General features: G+C 40.8%; 1 protein-coding gene across 7 annotated transcripts in view; it reads right to left on the bottom strand.

Moving 5' to 3' along the window:
* Positions 1-7,366: 7,366 nt before the first annotated feature.
* LOC141940978 (SAM and SH3 domain-containing protein 1-like) overlaps positions 7,367-23,692 on the bottom strand; it is a 576,588-nt gene continuing 560,262 nt past the window's right edge. For all 7 annotated transcript variants that reach the window (XM_074862911.1, XM_074862910.1, XM_074862914.1 and 4 more), the window contains 4 exons: positions 20,211-20,324; positions 12,700-13,838; positions 11,997-12,128; positions 7,367-11,178 (listed from right to left, as the gene is read on the bottom strand). In XM_074862911.1, the coding sequence (XP_074719012.1) occupies positions 10,918-11,178; positions 11,997-12,128; positions 12,700-13,838; positions 20,211-20,324 (1,646 nt within the window). In that variant the 3' untranslated portion in view covers positions 7,367-10,917. The remainder of the gene's footprint in view (positions 11,179-11,996; positions 12,129-12,699; positions 13,839-20,210; positions 20,325-23,692) is intronic.

The following is a 23,692-nucleotide window of genomic DNA, read 5'->3' on the forward strand; positions in this document are numbered from 1 at the left end:
ATTAATAGGCTTAAATACACAGATTCATTACACAGGCAAAAGGAGATGGGCAGAGGGAGAAAGCTTTAGCTATTTCATTTTAATTTGCCTTTGGCATAAATTCTGCTAGTAGTAATTTTATCATTCAATAGTAATACTATTTAGCTATCCAGTAGCCATTCTTACAACTGTTAGACCACAAAGGTCACACAAATTCAGAAGTCCAGGACTAAAAAAGCTTTAATCCTTAGCAATATTTTTTTCTGGATGCCTATCTAGTAAATCCAGCTCTAAATAGACCATATATGTTCATTTTGAAGAAACATTTTTAAAAATTTTTTTAAGTGCCTCACTCTTAAAATAGTATTTATGTGGTCTAACTTTGAAGATGGTGAAGACCAGAAGTTGTTTACCGTAACAGAGAAACGGTTTTATAGGCCATCACAGACTTGGATTCATTGTATAAAAGGGAAAGTTAAGGCCAAAAACTCACAGGCAAAGTAGTTCCCTTACTATGATTGGATTTTATTTCTTTACTCTCCAGTAGATGGCAATCCAGTACTTGGCCAATAAAACAATCATGTGAAGAGACTTTGTATACAAGTTGTTATATATTCTAAGTGCAACTTTGGACCATGAATGGTATCCAACTGAATCATTTGACTGGTGTTTTATTATATTGCTGGGTAGCACGAGACAATGCCAGAACAAATAAGACTTGAGAAACGTGTGTAGAAATGGCAGTGCATTTCAGCAAAGGGGGAGATTTTAATGTCTTTAAGGCTGCTGGTTGTTTTAGTGATGACAATCTCTTACACTGATGTTTGTAGAAGACTTTGGAGGTAAAAACATAAATTTTGATGCCTACTCGTTTGGAATTTTTCTTGTTCTTGGAGTGCTGTAAATCTATTTCTTGTGTTTAAGAGAAAAATTACACAGAACTCCCTGAATCCTCTCCTTTCTGTTTGACCTTCTCTCCAGACCGTGGCTCCATGTCATATGGGTGTCTGGGCCTCTCCTGGTTATTTACACTGCTCTAGGGCCATTTCTGGAATTGTCACTGTAAGACCAAACCCACAGAGTACACCAGATTTGGCGTGGACCCTGCCTCAGCTGGTAGCCCAGCTATTCACCTATCCAGAGCCTTCAGCAGAGTTTGGGGTGGGTGAGAGTGGTGGTTGTTCCCTCCAGAGCAGGGAGCTGGGGGAGGTATGGCTTTAGGGGCACCAGAAGGGAGGTCAGGGGGTTTGGTACCAGCTGTGTGTTGCATGACATGGTGATGGCTGAAGTGCTCCTCATCATCCCACAGCTGTGCTCTGGCTCAGGACTGTCCAGGCAGGAAGAGCCCTAGTCCAGCTAGGTTACCTGAAGAGAAGTAGGACGTGTCCTTCTGTGAAAAAGGGTGACAAGTCAGTGAGCAACAAAGTGAAGGGAAGGCAGCGAATCAATAGAGATGCAAATATATTTTGCTAATATTAAATAACCTTTCCCATCTCTAGTCCTCATAGGTTTTCTTCATTGTTTCATTCATACATTTGTTTTGAAGCTTTGTGATTTCTAGAAGTATGGATTGATAGAGGCAAAAATGGGCTTTTGTCAAATATTTCACCCTTCTGTAGCAGACATGAAAGCAACAGCACTTGCAGAACAGTTTACATTTTCAGAGCCTTGTACCAACATCAGTTACTGTTTGTATTCCACTTCGGATCGAAGAGGAGCTGGAAGCAAGCCTCGGGTTTGCATGGGATGCAGCTAATGGGCACCAAGTGGCAGAGTTTATATGTGAATGTGGTTCAGAGATGCTCACACTGTTTTTTGGCTAATTGGCTCATTAGCAACAAGTGTGGGGTTGCTGATTTGGTGTGCTCTCATTATTTGGATTTTGTCTGGTTGGTTTTTAAAAACCCTTGGGTTTCGGGGGTAGTTCACGCAATGGTGATGACAAACCTTGTAGCTGCTACTTTCTTTATAAGTCAAGCCAGTGAGCAGAAACTATATGTCTGGGAAAGCTAACAATCTATTTTATGTTCCCACCTCTATGCATAAGAAAGGATGAATCAGACCCTCTTGTGATTTGGAGTTAGTGACAGCCTGCTCAGAACAATGTAGAAACAGAGAACAGCAGTCCATGACGTGAGCCTGATGTCTTGCCTTGTCCAACAGTAATTGTTCTGAGCCACGAGATGCCTGTTCTGTTGGATAACAGCATGTAGTTCCCACAGGTATTTAGAAATAAATAAGAACTTCATTATTTTCCTTCAATTCTTTATAATTTTTAGGTAGTTCCTCTTTGAAAAACATCTTAAATGAACTCATTAAATGCATGGCACAGCCCTGTCTAATGCACACCAAATATACATCTGAGAAAGAGAGACCTCTGTGTTCCCAGAAGGTAGAAATGCTGCTCTTATTTTTATGACATTCACCAGTTTTTCACTAGTTTCTTCATCCAGCCTCTCCTTCTTTCCCTCCTCTCTCTCCCAGTAACCCTCTCTACCACCTCAGCTGTTCCATGACCTGGTTGATCCATTTTCCTTCCTCCTGTGCCCCTAACACCACCAGAGCAAACACATACCAGGAATATTCTGGAGCTGTTTTTTTTGTCTGGGCTGTGCAGAGGGGCTGCTGTGCTTGGGTGGCTCAGGCTCACCTTGACAGGTGCAAAGGAAGAAGAGAGGTGCAGCCTGTAAATGTTATTCCCGCAGCCTGTAAATGTTATTCCCACAGCACACACAGGATTGAACAGAGGTAAGGAACACTATTGGGGATGATATTGGAAATAATAGAGAATGAATAACAGAAATCAAATGTTTCCTACTCTGGCACTGTGCAAACCTTGCACAAGCCTCAGGGTGCAACCTGACAGATCTTTGCAGTTTGCTCTAAATAGGATTTATCTAGATTTACTTCACTTGTATCAAGAAGATGGCATCTCTGGGATCTTGCTGTTATCCGTTGTACCTTGCTGCTCTCCTGGGCCTCTCATTACTTGTACCTCAGGACCCAACGTTCCTGATAAAAGCAACATTACTCAGAATTAAGGAGTGCATCTGGCCTGGATGCTTCTCTCAATTACTAGATTGAACTGAATTTCTCTTCCCTGAATAGCATCTTGACTTCACAGAACTTTACACAAGTGCTCAGCAAAGTAGATACACTGGCAAAATGAGCAGAAATAGTTACCAGCTTAAGAGGACCTCCAGCTTATTGGTTTGTTTTCTCATCTCTGTTTCCCATTTGAATGTGGGATTTTTGTGAGGCCCTGACGAGGTATTCACCAAATCAGCATTGTGTTAGCTGCATTTTCCCCATGACACTTTACACCTCTGGTGCTGCTTGCACAAGGGATCACTGAGCCACTTTTGTTTGTGCACACACCTAATGAGCACTGAACGATGAGCTGGAGACCAGGACTTAACAAAACCTTGGCTTTGGTCTTCTCACAGGCTGAACAACTAACATGACAGTAGGATGCAGCTTGCAAAGATGCAAGGAGTGGGGCTGAACCTTGGCCTACTATCTATGCAGACAAGCACGGACATACGTGTTTCTTTTATATGTTCCTGGACATGAAACATCTAAGGTTGGGAAGCTTTGTTTGCAAGGTTAAACACTGTGTGTTACAGACACTTGTCTGCTCCAGGGGAGACATTCTACACACTGGCATGTATTGCATGGGAGCTTGGGCCATTGCTTTTAATGTGAACTTGCACAAATCCTCATAGACTGAGGTAGAAGCCTTCCATATTCCTGAAGCAAGACACAACTGCCCAAATTGCCAACATACACACAAAAGAAAAAACCCCAAGTTTTTGAGCACCTTCCGGAGGTTTTGTTATATGCCAAAAGGCAAATTTTTGACTCACATTCACATGTATATTAGAAAGCAGCCTGAAACCTTGTCATCAGGTTGCGGAGGAAAAAACTGAGAAGACAGCAATTGGTCCCAAGGCATGTTCTAAATCCAGCCCTTGGGGGTTAAAAAAAGTCTCTCTCAAAGGGAAGAGGCTTAATGAATAGAGAGAGCCTCTCATCTCTCTTCTCATTTCATTAGATGACTTTATTAAGCACCTAAGTGCTTATTTGCATAATTGAATTAATCTAAGCCATTCTTCTTCTCTTCAGAAACTGCACTGCTCCAAATCCAAAGCACCTTCTATGATGCTCGTAAGTGCAGCCTGTGCTGCTCTGTAACAAGCAGACCTGAAGTGGTGAGTGGGCATTGTGGTGGGAGGCAGGAGGGGAGCAGTCCTGCTCATCACTATCAGCAAATATGGTCTTCCTTGTGCAGCAGCTCCTGTGGATGGCAGGTAATTCAGTGCTGCTAAAAGAAAACAAAAAGCTATATAGTGTTTGCCTATAGTTTTAGTGTGCTCAGCAGCATCATTAAGCTTGCTTTCAGATAGGCACTGTAACCTTTAAAATTGCTCACACCTCAGGGTGTAGTAGGTGATCCACAATATCGCCAATTCTTTTCCTTTTTTTGGCTTTGTAGAACTGCTAAGACCTGAACAGACCTGACAGTTGAACTAACTTTAGCTCTCGGTACCAAGCTAGTTCCAGGGGAGACTCTGGCATACAGACATCAGACTGAAAGACAGGTTATTGTAACACTGCTAGTACTGTACAGGAAAGGCTCACCGCAGGATTGAGGAGCATTGTGTTTTGTTTTTAATCAACACTGAATTTGCGAGAGAGGCAATTCAGTTTCACCCTTTGAGGCAGAGAACTGGTGGTGGGCTTTTTGTCTGGCTAACTGCCAATGAGCCACTTAAATCAGAACTTTAAAAGTGAATGCTAGTATCAGGTAACAGCTTACCCATGCTTCAATAAAACATAAAAAAAATGTAACTTCCATTTCTAGTACTTGGTAAATATATATTCAGTGTCATAGGAGTCAGTGGAGCCGAAGAGCAAAATAGTAGCAGATTGATCGTCTAATTCTCAAGTGTGTCCCCTTAAGGCAGGATTTGTGGACATAAATACAGGTCTTGTTTTCATAAACTTGCACAGCTGTATATGCATTTTGTGGCTAAATAGAGAAATACGACTTTCAGAATAGCACATACCAATATAATGAATGTAGAACTTGTGAGGGACGCAAAGCGCTCTGCCTCCCTGGGATGGGATCCGCCTTGGAAGAGCCAAGTCTAGAACCTCCAAGCCTATGCAGGACTCGCCTTGGAGGTGGTGAAGTTAAAAGGCTGGATTCAATAAACAACAAAGCTGTTTGAAGCGCAAAATCGTAATCCCAACTCACCTTTCTCAAACCTGTCTAGTCTTGGAAGCAACTAATCCCACCAGGCGTCTCTCTGTTTGACCTTAGGCACCTACAGTCTTTATGAACTCCAACCACAGCAGCCTAAGCAACAAGGTTCCCCTGAAATAAGACCTATAGCTTTGTTCTAGTCTAATTCTTTTCGGAAGCATAACAAATCCATAAATGTCCTGAAAAGTTTTTAAAGAGGGTTTTTCTTTGGTGTAAAAATTCTTCTCCAGCATGGGGCCAGGACCAAACCCACTGGAAATGATAGAATCTCAGTAATATCAGAGCTTTGGGGTCAGGGCTTGAACATAACCAGTACACTTACATCTGTAAGCAGAGTCATGCAGGCATAAGTTTGCCATAAACTAACTGTGTTGCAAATTGAAGGAAAAAAATAATTATGTCCATTCATGCAATGAAAGACTGCAGTACCTGCAAAAGGGCAAGCCTAAGGGCTAATAAGACTTTTGCTTTATGTTACTTCCTGAATGTTAAATGATTAACCTTTAGTGGTCTCATGAGGTAGCTCTGGTGGTGTATGTAACATTACATTCAGAGCTTTTAAGTCTCCATGGGCTTACATGTGAACCCTCTACTCAGGCATAAAGTTTCCTTTTATAAGTATTAATAGCAAGAATTTTAACACGTTTCTCCCGTGTCTCTTTTTCTGGAGCAAACACTTCCTTGCGGAGAGAGAACTTTTAGAATAAGGATAGGTATGTACGTGTCAGGGGGTGGTGGTGCTTAGTTTTGGCACTGGCTGTGGTGGTTAGCACACATTTGGATCAAACACGCCAGCAAAATGCTGAGAGCAATAGATAGGAGCTTTGTGTTTCAGCTGCTCCCAAAGCAATCCTGGACCACAGCAGTCTTGGAAGGGAAGCAATACTCCTTCCAGCTGCAGAAATGGCAAGCGCTCTGGCTTTTCATGTTGTGCAGTGTTTGTTTTGTTTTTATTTCTGTTTTGTTACTTGAGAGACTCTTGGAAACAGCCTGTGCTTGAGCCAGCGGCAGCCCCGGGAGGGCGGCTGAAAGCTCCCCTCCAGCCAGCAGAGCAGTGCCCTCTGGTGCACAAGCACAGCAGTGGCCTGGGCCTCAGCTGAACCGAAATTAATATTAATAGGAGAAAAATTCAAAGTTCACATCTGACACGCTACCTCATTCCCACGAACTGTTTGCCACGTTGTACAGTTCTGATGGGAGCATTGCCTGAGGGGAACGGAAGATCCAGCTGTCTGAATCCAACCCAAAAGATAGATTTTTTTGTTTGTTTTTTCTCTTTATGTCATTTCCAGAGTTAAGCTTCTGGTTAATGACAACTAATGTGGCACGGTCCACCCTTGTTACTTCGGGCTAAATCCACAAAAGATTAACTTCTAGCTGTGGTGCACTGTTGCCACGTGGACCTGCCAGCACTCTGTTAGGTAGCTAAGCATGCCCATTAACTACACAGCAAATTTAGCCAGACCAAAAAATGCAACACGTTAAGCAAGAAGTCACTCAAGTGAGCTAGAAGGAAGCGCCAAGAATCACGTCCTAAGGCTCCTTTGCCCTAAAACCTGGACACTGGTATCTTACTACAGACTGCAGAGCTTACCCGAATGCTCAGGAGTAACAGCCACCCTCTCCAGAATGAGGCACCTCGCCAGTCCAACGAAGTGGAGCTGCATTTCAAAACCAGGTTTGAAATCCCTTCTTTCAGGCAAGAGCTGTAACTATAGCTCCAGAGCGTTATACTCTTACACTCCTTCTCTGGTTCCACCAATCTGTAATTATTCCATTGCAAAGTAGAATAGCTCCCGAGGGGAGACACCTCACACCCATCTCCCCGAGCCCAGCAGCCGGACATTCATGAGATGTAAGAGACAAAGTTTGGACAATGATGATCCACACAATCACATTTTGAGGGCTGCTTCTAGTCCTGGATTATCAGGGCTCTTAATCTTTTTTTTTTTTTTAACCTTTTTCTCCTGTTGTAGTCCTTACAAGGTGAGGAACTACAGGCTTGGTAAGCTGGAGGGAGAGGGCCTGGGATACAAGCAAAGAAATTAAATAGCTGGACACTGGTACCAGAGCAGTAAATAGAAGATCTGTTAGCTAAATCAAAAACAACCAAAAAAAGAGAGAGACCAAGGAAATTTATTTACTTTTTATCTATGAACAGTATGACATATAATTATAGACAAGTTTTGATACACAGGAAAACCCTTTTGTCAACCATTTTTTTAGCTAAATGAAACAGCACAATAATCTTTACACATTCATATTTTGTTTTTTCTTTTTTTTTCTTTACAATACACAGCTTTCTTGGGTTGAAGCAAACTGCAGGACATATTGAGTACTGGTATATTACAGCTACTTACATCATTTAAGAACAGCAAATGGAGAAAAATAAGTTATTTAAATATTGATTTCATATACAGAAAGTGCAACTTTGTTAGTTGTTACATAACTTGCTTGACAGTTTTGATTCCCCAGAGGATGTCAATTAAAGATAAAAGTGTCTTGGACCGAAAGTATTATTTATTCTAAAAATAATACAGTACAACTGCACAGCTGTGACTTGGTGAATCGACCACTATTGCTGCTCTTAGAGATGACGATCTGTTTGAATAACGCAATGTTTAATGCTTCTGATCATGCTCCCAGTTTGCATTCAAAGCCAGGCTCATTTAGAGAGCACAGGGAACCGCGGGTGTCATTGCCGCCTGGGTACTAACAGAGGGTTATCAATTGAAGCTTACAGTTATGACGGCGTTCGGTAATATTCTGGGCTTGCTGCTTCTATTGATAAATAGCTGTTTGAGATACAAGGTACAATGGATAGATACTTAACATTGTTAGCCTGAGCAGAACAAATTAGGATTCCAGCAGCAGGTTTCTTACGTGCTTCCCAAGAGTTAACGAGCAAACTTTTGCTTAGAGCACTGAATGGTTGCAAGAAAATGTAAGAGGTTATGGCTCTCATACTGCACTGCCTCACCTGCTCAGGGAATGCCACAGGTCACTGAAACCACAGCAGGGAAGCTCAAACACCGAGAAGCTTAAGGCTCTTTTAGGTTAAAATATAAACTAAAACTGTAATTCAAGTCAGACCATAGAGCACAGTCTTAAAAAGAAAAACAAAGTAACTATTAAAACTCACAAATCTCAAACTGCTCACTCTAGTCCTGATGGGTGTGTTTTGGTTTCCCTGGGCTACAAAATAATTTAAAAATTATGGATTTACAAAGATTGTTTGGCACATAGGTTCAGCTTATTCCCATAATTCTTCTGTTACTAAGAGAGACAAAAGTAATTAATATGGGAGAGCTTTATTACTTGACTTGCCATCACTGTAACATGAGGAAATGTGTTTCCTTTTTATTGCATATAGCCAGCGTGGACATTTCCCTTGCTCCAATATAGCTGCTGCCCACTTCTACTCAGTTCTGGCCCCTGCCAGCAATCCCAGGAAGTCTTAATACTCTTTCCATCTCCTGCTTACTGATAGTCGCCATGTAAGCCTCAGAGAGGAACAACAGACAAATCATCATTATTAAAAAGACACTTTTTTTTTTTTACATTTTTTTCTTTTTTCCAGATTTTCATCAGCTGTGCAAAACACGTATGCTGTATGTTTCCTGATGCTGTCATATTAGAACATGCTGATTATCCACACACCAAGGAGAACATTCCAAAAACAGATTCAGAGGAGCTTTACTTGAGAACAGTTACAAGTCACATCAGTGAATTAGTTGCCTTCACAGGATGGTATGCAGTAGACAGTGGTGAAATATGAAACAAGGAAAGTAAACCTATCAATTCTACCAGGAGTCAAATGAATTAACATCTGTACTAAAATGCACGGTTCATCTGACTTAAAACATGACCATGAGAGGACCATATATAGTAAGGAATCATGGAGTAACCACAGCTTTTCATTCAACAATCAGAGCATTTTATCAGGGAAAGTGTCGTTAGCTCAATACGAGGCTGGGATAACTGAGGCACCAAATAGTGAAGTGCCTTGTCTGGTTTCATACAGTAAGCTGCTGTCAGAACTGATATTGGAAACAGCCCACATCCTGGCCTGTGCCCAGGTTTCTATACTATCTTCCTTTACCTGCCAGAGTAAGTTTGCTCTGTCTTCCATGGAGCGTTTCTGCTACAAGAAGCTGAAGGACCCCAAAGAAAAAGCTAGTTATGTGCTATTCATCATAATCTGTATTTGGTATATAAAATGTGTACCCATATAGAAAAATAAAATCTGCCATTAGCCACATATGCCAATGGAACGTTTTTCATGGATTTAGGCAGAAAAGTTTCATTACATCATGGAAAAATGGTTCACCACATATGCCAGAACAATGCTCTCTTCCAGTGAGAGGTAACATTAACACAGTCATGAGGGATATCAACTGTTGTAAAATCACAGTGTAATTCGTAAGACTATTTAGGATATTTTTTGTCCATGCAATGGAATTACTGGATCTGATGATTTCTATGGGACGCAATTTGCTTTTTCGATGCATTTTATCTCCCCCAAGTAAATTTTCATTTGCAGAAACCCACTGTTTGGAATCAATATGGTCAGGATACCAAGTCAAAGCTGCAGCATAATGATTGACAATATAACACAGTACACAGAATATGATTAAAATGAAAAGCAGTTACATATATACAAGGCAGTATATCTTGGAACAGTTTAGTAACAACAGTAAATGCAGACTGTAGTGAACAAGAAGTTAGCCTGACAACCGAAGCCTAGCATAACCCTGCATTTGTAAAAGCATCTCTACAACACAGAAGGTGTTATGATGAGGCATTTTATAGAAGCTACTTCAGCTGGAAATCACCCTAAGTGCAGCTTAAGGGTGACAGGTTGAAACAAGGCTTGGGAAACATGAATACAGGTAAGTGAACACTAGGTAACTGCTTAAAAGCTTATTTTAAGGCAAATAAAAAGCTGATTGCTAGAAAGCAGTTATAAAAATGACCTCAGCTCTGTACAAACAAAAAGAAGCTTTCTGACTCTCCGTGGGTTAGTTGCATTGGAGTGACAGAGATGGACCATACTGAAAACTAATTCCAGTCCATTAACTTTGGCCTAGCTAAAGGCTTTGTGGCGTATTGGGACCTATACCAAGCAACAGCAAAGATGACTGGGGGGCTTTGTGTTTAGCTCTAGACTGCTAAAATAAACAAAAGGCATTTGCCAAACAGCTTCTGCTGGAATTTGCACCTTGGCTTGTACTCATCTTCAGAACTGACTCCAGGTACCTGGAATCTAGATGTACAGAAGACTCACCAGCCTAAGGAGCTCTCCATAGAAACAGGGCCTGTTACTAGTATTACTTTCACAAACTTGAGGGAAGTGTGAAAGAGTCCCTTAATTCTGTGAAGCTGTCTGATTCTCAGGCCAACCCTGTGCACTTTACGAAATAAGAATACTTTACAGGGGAGTGAGGGGGGAGGGAAGTACCACATCTATGTTACCTGGTGGTTGCTTCTCTTCTCCTTCAGTTGCCAGAGACAGCAATAGCAACATTTCATATCCTTTGAAGAAGATATCTGCCTGTCCTTGGGAGTCACTTCCTTGATCCCTTTAGCTATGTGAAGTAATTAGAGCAATACTGGTGCAGGAAGAAGCAGTGGATTCTCGACCAGGCAATGCCACACTATGAAGCATGTTAAATTGCCTCTGGATCAAGAGGTTTGAAGAGTCTTGCTGCTGCCAGGAGCTTGCTTACGTGCCTTTCCTCTGTGATGCCAGCTTCTTGAAGGCAAGTTTGTGACAGAGAAGGCACTTTGCTCAGTGTGTTGAATCCTGCTTCTCTGAGCAGGCTGGAATACATAGGTAGACCAATGGAAATCAGCCAGTCAGATACAGAGGTGATAAGTCCTGGGGATACAGGTTTCCGGCAAATTTCAGTGAGCCCTCCACTCGGAATCTGGACAGTAAAGAAAAAAAAAGGAAAGAACCCTTAATGTTAAACATAACTGCTTGTTTTACAGCAAGTCTTCTTTTATTTTTTCTTCCAAACTGGTAAAATTTCATAGCAGATGTTTCAACTTCTCTCATGTCACATTTGTCAGTATGAGAGCAGTGTGGGCTGAAAGACTAAGATCACTTGGCACAGGAGCAACAGCAACAATTTTGGCAATGCACATGCAGTGGGCAGTATCCAGCTGCTTGGGCGACTGTCATGTGTCATTCTGAATTAGTTTGAGATCAGTAAAAAATAACCAGTGACAAGACTTTCCAGGGCTATCCATTTAATTTCTCAGTAAGGCAAGGGAATACCAATTTTGCCTATTACCTCCTCAGACAGATCCAGTTCTCTTATAAAAAGCCATGAAAGCTTTTGACTGCTTCCCTCTCCTGTTTTTACTAAGGAGTGGCCAGTAGTATAGTTTAAGAAATGAAAAAGGAGTGTAAAACCTTTCTGATTTCAATACAGAAGCATTTAATACATGCCACACCTAGTGAGCAAGTCTCTGTTACCACTGCTTGTAGTCTGCTTAGATTTTCAAGACTATTAGTGAGTCAAGAGAGAGGTTTGTCCACTCTCAACTGCTAACTGTCCTCCTCTGGGACAGGGGGAGGTATCTTCTGCCCCTGTAGTACCCCCACCTATGTTGTAACTGCTGGGTGAACACCGGGAGCACTTTTGTACTAGGACTTCGCTAGTATCTCCCTTTACCAGTAGTCAGTCCTTTTTAAAAGTCTGCGCATAAATAGGAAAACTGGGTTTATGAAAATACTCACTGCCATGCGATGCTGTTTCCTCAGCTGCTTTACTCGGATTTGGTCCATGTTTGTGGCGACATCCTTTTCCGGCTGGTCTAAGTCTTCAGAGTACCTCTGTACCAAAGCCTCAGGAATGCCACAGCGACCATGCTGAGTGTTCCCAGCCAGACACAAAGGAGAGAGGATAGATGAAAGAAGTCTATTAATACAGATCAATCAATGCAAACATAGAGAGAAGTGCAGGATGGGAACAAGAAGGAGCTTTCCTCAAGATTCCATGAAAACTGAAAAAGCAATCCGTAAAGGAAGGACTGGACCATAGGACTCCTTCCTTCCCCAAATGATGTCCTAATCACTGTGCTATCAGTTCAGATATTCTTGGAAGCATAAAATCTGATCATGACTTCCTTTTTCAGCACTACTTCCCCACACTAGCAGAGAAAGAGACATTTCCACACCCAGTGCCACCAAGGTACTAGTGGCCTGAAAAGATGAAGGTTTGGAGTAAGTCTGGGATTTCTCAGTCTCCCCATCACACAAGAGTTACTTTAGGCATAAGGCCTGATAGTAAAGACAAACATAGTTAGAGAATGTCTAATGTCCCAATGATCTATGGTTTGTCTAGGTTGGTTACTCACAAAATACACAGATACAATAAATGAAAGACTATCCCTTGACATGACAGTAGAATAAAAATGTCGAAGCAATGTCCTCCACTTACTTTGTCAGAGTACGGTTCTTCAGTAAGATCAATGTCTTCAGACTGCAACTTGTTTTCTATTACCATTTCCAGATCCATTCCCCTGCTACAGGAGACTTTCCTCGCTGAAGCAGGACCTAGCTTTATCACATGCTGCTGAACACTAGCAGTCTCTGGGAGGTCCGAGAGCCAGGGTGGCAGTGGGCTAGGAGGGGTACTGGGCTCCTGTTCAGAAGATGTCCTATGGACAGGTACTCCGTGACAATCAATGGGAGCAGATGAGCCGGTCTTTTTTACTGGCAAACATGGTGCTTCTAGACTTGAGTGGTTCCCACTTGCAGTCATGGGAGGATGATATAATCCATTAGAAAGGCGTTCTCGGCATTTTTTGGCAGGGACAGGTGGTGGCTGAGAAGGATTTTTTGGTTGCATTCTTGCCTCATTTGTGCCTTTTTGCTCAGCTTCTAGACCTCCCTTGAGGACTGGAGCATAATCAGCCTGTGCAAGGTCATGAAAGCCTTTACTTTGTATTTCCAGAGGCATCCTTGTTGCAAGATGCGTCACTAAGGCAGGCTGAGCTTCACAGTTTTTCAGGGGGAATGGAGCAGGCTTTCCACCTGCAGTCTCCATTACAGAACATTCCAATTCCTTAGCTCTTCCCTTCTGAGAACTAGTAGCTCCTTTACCCTGCTTAGCCATCAAGTCATCTACCTTACAGCTGCCTCCATGAGACTGAGGCAGCAAGGCAGAGCCAGTTGCCTTTTTTGCTATATCCAGTGAATCCTGAGGAACAGAACCAACTTCCTTGCTAGCATCCTGTAGGTTAGTATTGGATTCGCCCTGGAGATCATCCAGCGAGTGAGATCTTGGCCATGCATCTACACCCTGGGGGCCATCCAGAGTTTCATAGCTCCGACAGACAGCAACCGGTAAACTTCTACGGTTCTTCTTCAGACCCGTAACAGCTGGAGGTTTGACAGAGCTCTTCAGAGCATGATGTGCACAGCCCAACCGACTTTCTTTTTCTCCTTGCTGTAGAGTTTCTATTGACTTGGTCAGTGGAAGCGTAGGATAATTTGATAGCTGGCTTCTGCTGAAGTCCTTAAAGCTATGCTCACTTGCTGATTTTGAGGGCAGAAGACAGGTCCTTCGAGTTTTACCTAGAAGCAAATAAAACACAATCCACCATTAAAAAAAAAACATTAAAAATCCGCAGTGTAAATAACAGTTCTTCTAAATGCCTTCAAAATGACTTACTCTCTTTTCATTAACTCTAAATGCACAAGAACTCAGTGCCATTTTAAGTATATGAATTTGTGAGCTTCAGCTTTATTAATGAAGAACTCATAAATGTGACCACCTAAGGAAAATAAATTTAAAATACTTAATATCCTTCCTACTCCCCAATTTACAGAGATTTGAGGTTTATCTCATGTAGAAATATCCTACAGTTAGAACTGATATCCTACACCCATTATATGAACTGGTTTGACCCCACACAGAAATAACTGAAAAGGCCTACCATTTCCTTCTACTTTTGTAATTTGTTTAGGATATCAATAATTATGCTCACCTTCTAATGAAGTTTACCAGATTGCTCTGGAAAGCTTTGTTTTTTTAAATCCTGTTTATTCATTTTAATTACAGAGTGTGCTGATAGTGTTATTTCATCTTTGAAATCAGCAGCAAACTATTTGCAATGGCAAACCAGAGAGCAAAAAAGTGTTGGAAGTCTGGTTTTGCATCAGTCCCTCTGTAAAGTTACTTTTAGGGACAGCAGAGTTTTATGGAAAAAGGTCTTATACTACGAGATGGAGAAGTGTTTCAAAAGGGAGTTTCATGTGTGACTGATCTTAGTGTTATTCTCATGTCATGGTGTTTTATTGAAGTGGAAGGCCTTCAATAAAATGACAAGAGATGTGGTGTTTTATTATAATCACTTAAGACGAAATGACACGAATCAATATGAACCACATGCTCTTTGTAAGCTTTATTTTATATTTTTATGAGATATGCGCCACTGATTTTAAACAGTGAAGTCCATCAAATCTGTGTGACAGAAAAATTCTGATCAAAGGGACTGAGCTCATTAGAGTATTCAGTAGTATGAAATACAAGGTCACTTCTCAAATACTGCATAATTTTTTTAAATTTTCTTTTTAACAAGATAGAAGTAAATTTGTCTCAAAGCAGACCTCTCAGAAAGACAGCACATCCTGAACACTTACTGTTTTCAGGGTGACAGGGATCCTTTCCCCCACGTGCAGTAAGCTTTCTAAAATCAGGATAGATAGATAAAGCTTGGAATTTCTTTTTCCAACGGGAAAAAAACCTGAACAACCACCACCAAAAAACCCAAACCAACAGATTTGGCTAAATGCTATCAAAAGTCTGTAATAATAGGCAATCAATAGCTGCCAATTAAAGGACAAGTTACTTTTAGAGATCTGAGTAGTTTTGCTAACTTCATAAGAACTAAATTAATCTGGTGTACTTTTAAGCAATAGATGCTTTCTCTCATACAGCTTGCCTTCAAAGCTTTATCCTGAAAGAAGCTCAATGTTTGGCTTTTGAATAATGCACACCGATTGCTTTGGATACGAACGAAGGAACCTGTTTAACCTAAAAGAGAAATAACTTGCTTTCTCTCTTTCTCTTGCCTCTTTCTCTGCTCAAGAGTTTAAAAAACCAAAGTATCTGGAAAACTAGCAAAGAAAATGGAGGTTACATTTAAAGAGAAATAAGGAAAACATTTCCCTCAAAAAAAAGTTTGTTATGTTTACTGGTACGATAGTAAGATTATTCCATCTAAAATCAAGGTGTTCCTACGAGGATGAATGCAAGCATATAGGAACTCCTTTCTCATAAGCTGTATGGTTCACGGTTCGACTCAAACTAAATATTACTATTTTCCCAAAATGCTAATAAAGACACATCACACATTAAGCTGGCTCCCTTGTTACCACCTTGAGTTCAGGTAGCTCAGAGAATTAGCAGTAAGACTTCTCTGCCTGCACCTTTGCATGGAGCTAGGCCACCACGTTCTGAAAATAATTTACAACCACATTAAAAAGACATGTGTAAGAAATGTTACATTAATTTTTTAGTGCCTTTAGGCACTAATGTCAATATGTAATGACTATGGAAAGGAGTGTTCTCTTTTCATTATTCATATTTGCTAGTACATGTCTGACGTGCAGTAATTCACCATATTGTCTGGGGCTTACTGTCAGAGCTCACATAACAAAATCCATGTACCTTCTTTTCAATCTGAAATATTGATTAGGGGTTACACTGGTTTTAGGAAAGCACACTCAGGAACTTCAACACTGAAAGAAAAGTTGTGAGAAATGCTACTACTGTGCAATAAAAGCTCTTACTGAGGCCATAAGGGTATCTAGTAAACAACATTTCATTTCTTTAGGAATGGAGTATGTCTGTGTAAAGCCAGTAGCCTGGGAATGGGAGAAAGATGAAACGGGGAATAGGAAAAGGAAGAAGCAAAACCCAAGAAAGACGAGAAAAGAAAAATTTTGGGAAAATAAAATAAAATCTTCAGTACGTTCCAGCTCTGTTTTGCATAAAAATACAAATGTACAGAGAATGGAAGAAGTTAAAAACATTTTGTCTATAAAATATATAACCAAACATGCAATCTTTAAGCTCTCTGCTTCAAAACAGTTTCAAAAAAGTGCTGGGTTCAATGCTACTGTTTTGTACAAAGGACAGGGGTTCAGAATGTCATTCCTCATACATAGATTTAAGTCAAGAGCAGTATCAGGAGGGTAGCTGTGATTTCTCTTTTCATAGCTATTCCTTCCCTCCTCCTGACTGGTGTAACTTCATTATGCTTCTGAGACATTAAGAAAGGTAATATTTCCTGAAAACAGACTTTTAAATATGCTTTTAAGTTATTTTCATAAAGTGGAGATCTATATAAACAATGTCCACAAATGTAACATTCCCTCCCAACTTCAGGAAAAAAAAAAATATGAAAAAAACCTACAAGGGCTAAACTGTATAGCTAAGTAAGGTTTAAAACTCATTTTTAATGTTAGCACTTTTGATAATAATTCATTTTTATGATTCCCTGGTACAGTTAAGCAGCCTAATGCCTTTCATAGTGCTGTCAACCACAGTAGGATCTCTGATTTAAATGTGTGCAGGAGGACACAGGTGTCTGGGTGAAAACTAAGATAACAAAGGTGGTCCTTATACAAAGTGAATGGAAAGTTCATACTGTTTCCAGGTTCCGTTCAAGCTACAGGCACACTTCAATTCTTTTGTTTAATGTTACAGTGCAGTTTTTGTTAGACAAAGCACTGTCCACCTCTCCCAATGCTTCTTGTTATCAGAACACAGAGAAGGAACTTTTCAATTCTCTGTCATCACCTGCCTCAAAAGAAAGGAGATTATCTTGGGGAATATTTCTAGAGGTACCACAGCTACAGCAACAAATTTCCATTGTTTCTCTTAGTACTTTTTTCTGTATGGAAGACAGTTCTTGGAAATTTAAAACCAGAAACAGAATGCATTCAGTGGCCTGTCCAGATGCCAGATTTTATTAACTTCATTTTGGCATTGCTTTCTGTGGCTATATTTTGCATGCATTTCAAACAGCTCTGCTGACACAACAAAGACGATAGCACGGCTGACAATCCTAGCCTCATTGCTTTTTTTACTGATTACAAACTAGTAGAAATGCACATTACAGTAGGCAATGTAACCACCTGTTCTGTTGCTCCCTTTTCTGACTAATTAGCACTGAATGCTTAAGTGCTTAGGATGCCCACTTGGCACTATAGAAATCTGGGCTTCGGTTTCTGCACAAATCAGAGAACACCCTTATCCCACCTGATCAAGCACGGTTTGTCTGCTTCTTCAGCTCTGCACATTGCATGTGCAATGCTGATCTCTTCACATCCCCTCTCTCCTTAAAAAAACCTATGCAGCACAACAAGAAATGGTTCAAAGAAGCCAGGCATGATCAGGGACATGAATGACCTATAAGGAATAATTAACAGGCCTTCTCAGACTAGAAAAGAGATGACTTGGGAAGGAGTATGAGAGAGGTCTATACACAGGCACTGTATGGAGGTTCTAAGGAAGACCACGAATGTTTGTAAAGAGAAACAGTTTTAGGAAAATGGATGAAGGTCAGGAAACAGCACCCAATTTTTGAAGTCCTTAAGTCCTTAAATAAGAGTACCCTGGGAAGCATCAAATATGCTTGCTCTGTTCCTATACCGTTCTCTAGCTTTCTGCTTTTTGCCTGTCCTGTGAGAACTAGATTTCCAATACGGTTTCCAAGTGCATCTCAGACAGATGATGCTTGCACGCAAAACAAGCCCAATAACTGCACCACTGTCAGAAGTCTAAAGGAGAGCTTGATCTCTCTCTCTGCCTTGTTTCAAACCAAGACTGGACTATATGGACTAATGGTTTGATCACGGGTGGTTGCTTTTTGCTCTAACATTCTTCCTGTCTAACACCAAATAGGTCACAAACCATATATTCCTTGCTCTCTGTAAACTAGAATAAAATCACAATGTTGCTGTAAGTACATTGTAGATACCTATGAGACTACCCAAGTATTTCTGCAGTGGGACCCTGAGAAGTACCTATAAAAGATACATCTGTACCACTGCCCATAGTACATAGCAAACCATTTTTTAGTCAAAACATAAGAGCAGCTCTGAAATCTTGAACTGATGCCAAAAGGTCCGATATCAGCCCAAAACAGGACACTATACTAGTCATCAAAATATTATGTATAACCATTCCCCAGAAAATCTGAAGACCAATTCTTCTCAGAATGCATTTCCCCTTTATGAAGTGCAGTTTATTATTGCTGATCTGCACATTATGATGTTTACACTAGACAAATGATTATCCTTATTTTAACAGATGAGAATCCAACATATTTTGAAAACAATATGCATATAAACAACTATGGTCCATGAACTTTGCAAAGAAGGTAGAGCACAGTTCAGATTAACCAGCCTTGACAAAATCTCTGAATGAATCCCATACCAAATGTTCTTTTCATAATGTTTTTCAAAACAAGCACTAAATGCATTTGTGAGCAAAAATGATGCAGAAGTGCAGCAAGCCATACATGAAAAGCAATATAAAAATCATCAGTGGTATTACACATTCTGCAAAACTCAGATAGAAATATTAGTTCAAATGTAATAGTAAGTATCTAAGCAGACAGGCAATGACAATTGCTTTCTACGGATTTTATTATATTGTTAAAATAAGGAAAACGTACAGGCAGCAATTTAACTTCAGTGCTACAGCTATCATTATGATGGCACTTATAGATAAAAAGGAAAGAAGATTGTCACATAGGCCATATATTTAGCTACGATTACATTCCAGCATGCTACTGTATGGGGATTCATATTCAAGAAAAAAAAATCCTCTTTGCTTTCAGGAATTTAGTATACTGCCAATTTCAGGCATTCAGCTTCAAAGCAAATTGCAATTTTCTTCAACAAATGGTCATTTCTGAGTGGCAGACTGACAGAAAATGCACATACTAAGAGAAAGATCTTCAGCTCATATTTTAAACTGGAAAAACGGCCACTACAAGGGGTGTATGGTATCTCTATTTATTCTGTTCTTGGTTTTCTGTTTATGCTGGATGTTAGCAAGGAAACCAGGCAGCCTGAGGCCAAGCTATGGCTCAAGTGCTTGGAGTGATAATGCCAAACTCACACCAGTTTAATCTATTTCAATATTTCATCTGTAATGACAAGTTTACACCATCCCTTAAGTAAAGTATGCTCAGTCAGCACAATGACCTGATTTCTTCAGAACAGAGAGAGCAATCTCTATTATCATCTCTCTTTGTAATCTTTCAGTGCATCACCTTTCACTGATGCAAGGTAAGGTAAGGGGAACTGATACCATCAGCATTTTTTTCATAGTTTGTTTCCTTGCCGACTTCACAATTAATTTAACTTGCCAGCGTTCATACACTAAAAAGCCCTAAATCTCTACAGTTGGCTTCTGATCAGAGGAAAATGCAACATACAACCTAAGCAAGCACAAAAATATGGCCTAAAACAGAGAACGTTTTTTCTAAACAGTTTTTGTACTGGTTTAGAAGAAATCCTCCTAATCTCAGTGCAGTTCAGTGACTACATCATTGCCAGTTGTCCCTTAGACATGGGCTGTCGGAGTGTAAGTAGTGACAAGCCTCATGAGGCGCAGTCACATGAGAGCACGATAGGGAGTGGAGAAGGCAGGGAATGGCAGTGAGAGTGTCTGTTACCTTAGGATCACAAAAGAAAGATGACTTGTGAAATGTGATCTGTTTCCTACCAATGCAAATAAATAAATTAGAAACAGTAGCAATGAAAACGAACGGCTCAAGCCAAAAGGGAAAAAGGCAGTCAGAGCAAAGGAGAAAGTCAAGTATGGAGCAGCTTGTGTTATCTAGGAACAGGAGCAGAAAGTATATGAAGTTATCTACTGAAAAAAAGGCTGCAGGGGATTATAAGGCTCATTGCTGTCACCATTACCATTCTCCAGGTTTTCACTGCTTTCGTAGCAGCCAGAATCCCGAGGAGAGCATCCGGTTAGGCCTTGGCCTTCAATGAGAAGTTTCTCCTGAGATCCTGACTGGTCGCTGTTACCTAGAGGATGTGAGAATACAGTGAAAAACAGGCAAACAAAAATTCTGGCTGAACTTCTCAACCTTCCATTTCCAACACCACTATCTTGTGTGTCCAAAGAAGGACAATGAAGCTGGTGAAGGGTCTAGAGCACAAGTCTTATGAGAAGCAGCTGAGGGAACGGGGGCTGTTTAGCCTGTAGAAAAGGAGGCTGAGGGGAGACCTCATCACCCTCTACAACTACCTGAAAAGAGGTTGTAGTGAGGTGGGTGATGGTCTCTTCTCCCAAGTAACAAGCGATAGGACTAGAAGAAATGGCCTCAAGTTGCACCAGGGGAGGTTTAGATTGGATACTAGGAAAAACTTCCTCACCGAAAGGATTGTCAAGCACTGGAACAGGCTGCCAAGTGAAGTGGTTGAGTCACCATCCCTGGAGGTATTTAAAAGATGTGTAGATGTGGTGCTTGGGGACATGGTTTAGTGGTGGACATGGCAGCACTAGGTTAATGGTTGGACTTGATCATCTTAAAGGTCTTTTCCAACCTAAACGATTCTATGATTCTGTGTTCTTCCCTGTTGTATTAATTGTATCAGAACACTGTTTTAGGAAAGAGTGAGCACTAGGAACAGCCATCACAAATGTTGGAAACATTCCTCCCATTTGGTGAAGGATTAAGCAACAGGCCTCATCACAAGTGTGAGGGAGCAGTGTGGTACATAACGAAAGCAGAATGGACCGCGTGTGCACCTCAGCTGCCTTGGGGCCAAGTCCTGCAACTTACAATCATGGGAATTTATTTAAAATGATGGTGTCCAAGTGTAGTGCTAGGGCCTGAATAATAGGCCCTGAAACAAAGTTGACCTCTAGATGAACCTCACAACCAAATGTTATCCATTATCAGTATCTGCTAATCAGTAAAATCTGTATTACCACTAGCATTTATTAATTAGTATCTGATTATTAACGAAATACATATGCTCACTAGCGAAAGATGTAGCTTAGGCAAAAATGTATGCAGTAGTGAGGATGAAATGTTGTGAGAATGTGTATCCAACCTCCCTTGTTTAGCCTTGTTCAAGGCTGAGAACCCAAGTGTTTGGCCTTGTTAGAAACTCCCTTGGTTCTCCCCCCTCCAGCCCTGGCCAGGTTTTGGGTGGAATCCAACAGGAGGATGGAACCAGATGTTTTCACTCAAAGAAAAGTGCAAGTTATTCTGATTTGCTGTTTTTCAGTATATAAGGCTGGACCCACTTGCCATGGGATGCCTCACCTACGGGTGGACGCACCGCGTAGGATTTCCCACTTGCTGGGACAGGCTCTCCAAATCCTTGCTGTAACCGGGGCTTCCCAGTGACTGCGGATCTGGATGTTGGTAATGTATGCAAGTGGTGATGTATCTTTCTTAATCACTATTCTCCCCGTCGTGTAGTAATGATGAGGTGCATTACCTTGCTTGTTCTTATTTTTTATAATTAACTGTATGTAGTAATAATTAAGTGTACTATTCTGTATTTTTCTTATTGCTTATTTTCTGTATTACTTGCTTATATCCTTTAATTATTAACAGTAAAATAAGCCTACTCTTTCCATTCTGGTGTCTCAGTTTAATTGGCATCCTTGATCAGCAAAACATCAAGTTCTTTCTAAGACTTAAAGAAAACCCCAACACCCATAACAAAAAGCACTAAAAAGAACTAAATCAAGTAAAAAAAAAAAAAAAATCCTAACCCTGACCTACTTTCCAGAAGGGACCAAGAGAAAGGATCAGGAGTGGGTCTGGCAAAGTTAGATACTGTCCCCTAATGAAGGAGGAAGGGACAAGGGAGAGACTAGTGGTAAAAATTCCTTCCTTCCTTGGTCTGTGCAAAGAGCCAACACTCAAGTATGGTCCATCCAGGCTGCATAGGCTGGATTCCAGGAATCTACCCAGAATGTTTGGTCAGAAATCATATTTTGTAAAGAAATCTGGAGCTGAAGATACAGAAAACCAACTTCATGATGCAAGGACACAGTTTACGCTGCCTTTTTTTCCCCTGCAATAAAATCTTAGAAATGGCTATTCTAATTCCTATTCTCAGCACATGAAATGTAATTATGGGGTTGAACTAAGTGCTGTTGCCCCTCCCAGGTTCCAGCTGTCTGGTTTCCACTTCTCTTTCTCCTCATCACCAAACCTGGAGCTGGAATTTATACTTTCCAACCACATCACATAGTTCTTCAAGTTTTCAGACGAAAATTGAAAGGCACTAAAAAAAATCCCTATTCAGGGAAGTGAGCATTCTAAATAGGTCTGCAAATAATGAAGAGAAGCTCATATTAGGTGACGAAAAGCTACTCTGATATAAGTGATAAAAATGTAATTCTGCAACTGAGGTTTTATTGGGAGCTTGAAGAGGGCAGAGGAAGTGTGGGTGCCTCTTTGGGAATAGAATGAACAAGAAAGCTACATGTTAGTGAAAGCTCAGGCCACACAGCACTGTCTAGAGATATTAATCACACATCTCTAACAGAATTAAACACTGCCCACTTAATAAGCAGCTGTTTAAATTGCTGTCATGGCAGTTTAAGCTAAAACATAAGATTCTGCACAGAAGCAGCTGAGAAAGCCCTCACACAATCCATTCCACTGGTTTTGCTTGGTGGGATACTAAACTTCTGCTAACGCTTAGGAATGAAGGGGAAATTCAGTACTGTCTTAAGCTGCTGCAACTAAGTACTGAGTGCATCTAAATTCCTGTCTCGAGGTACACTTGGTTTTCAAATGATTCTACTCTACCATGACTCTACCATGACTACTGTGTGGGTGGTACAGCCCCGCTTCCTCCTGTGCAGCAGAGACACCATCGAACTTGACTGCCATGGCTTGCTCTGCTTTCTCTTTTTTGCAACCACTTGCCTGACATCATCTGTACAATGGGCAGAATTGCACCGCTGCGCCTTAGATAGCTGGGTCACTGTCTTTCACACTTTGCACTTGACTGATATATTTTCTCCCTTTGACAAATCACTGTGTTGTCATGTGTACAACCTGAAGTTACCTGTACAATCCAGCAATTCACAGTCCAAGAATCATGTGTATGTGCAGGTAAAGTAAGAGAAAGTTTAATTCACATTACCGTTCTCCACAGCCCTCTGGGCTTTGATCTTTTTCGCACCCCTGATAACCTCAATCTCTTCCCTCTAGTCTAGAAGTTTCTTCTTTCCTATTCTCCATGCCTCAGCTTCTTATTTTGAGTAGGTTATCTCAGGATTTATTCCTGAGATATTTTAAAGGTTACATGTTGTACACGTGACATCACTTGAATAAGCTGTGTAGTGGGGCTTACGTGAACAAAAGAATTCTGGCAGAACAAACACAAGTCTTAAGTCACTCCTCAGAAATCTGCAT

The sequence above is a fragment of the Strix uralensis genome, chromosome 3, assembly GCF_047716275.1.
Source record: "Strix uralensis isolate ZFMK-TIS-50842 chromosome 3, bStrUra1, whole genome shotgun sequence".
Lineage (NCBI taxonomy): Eukaryota > Metazoa > Chordata > Aves > Strigiformes > Strigidae > Strix > Strix uralensis.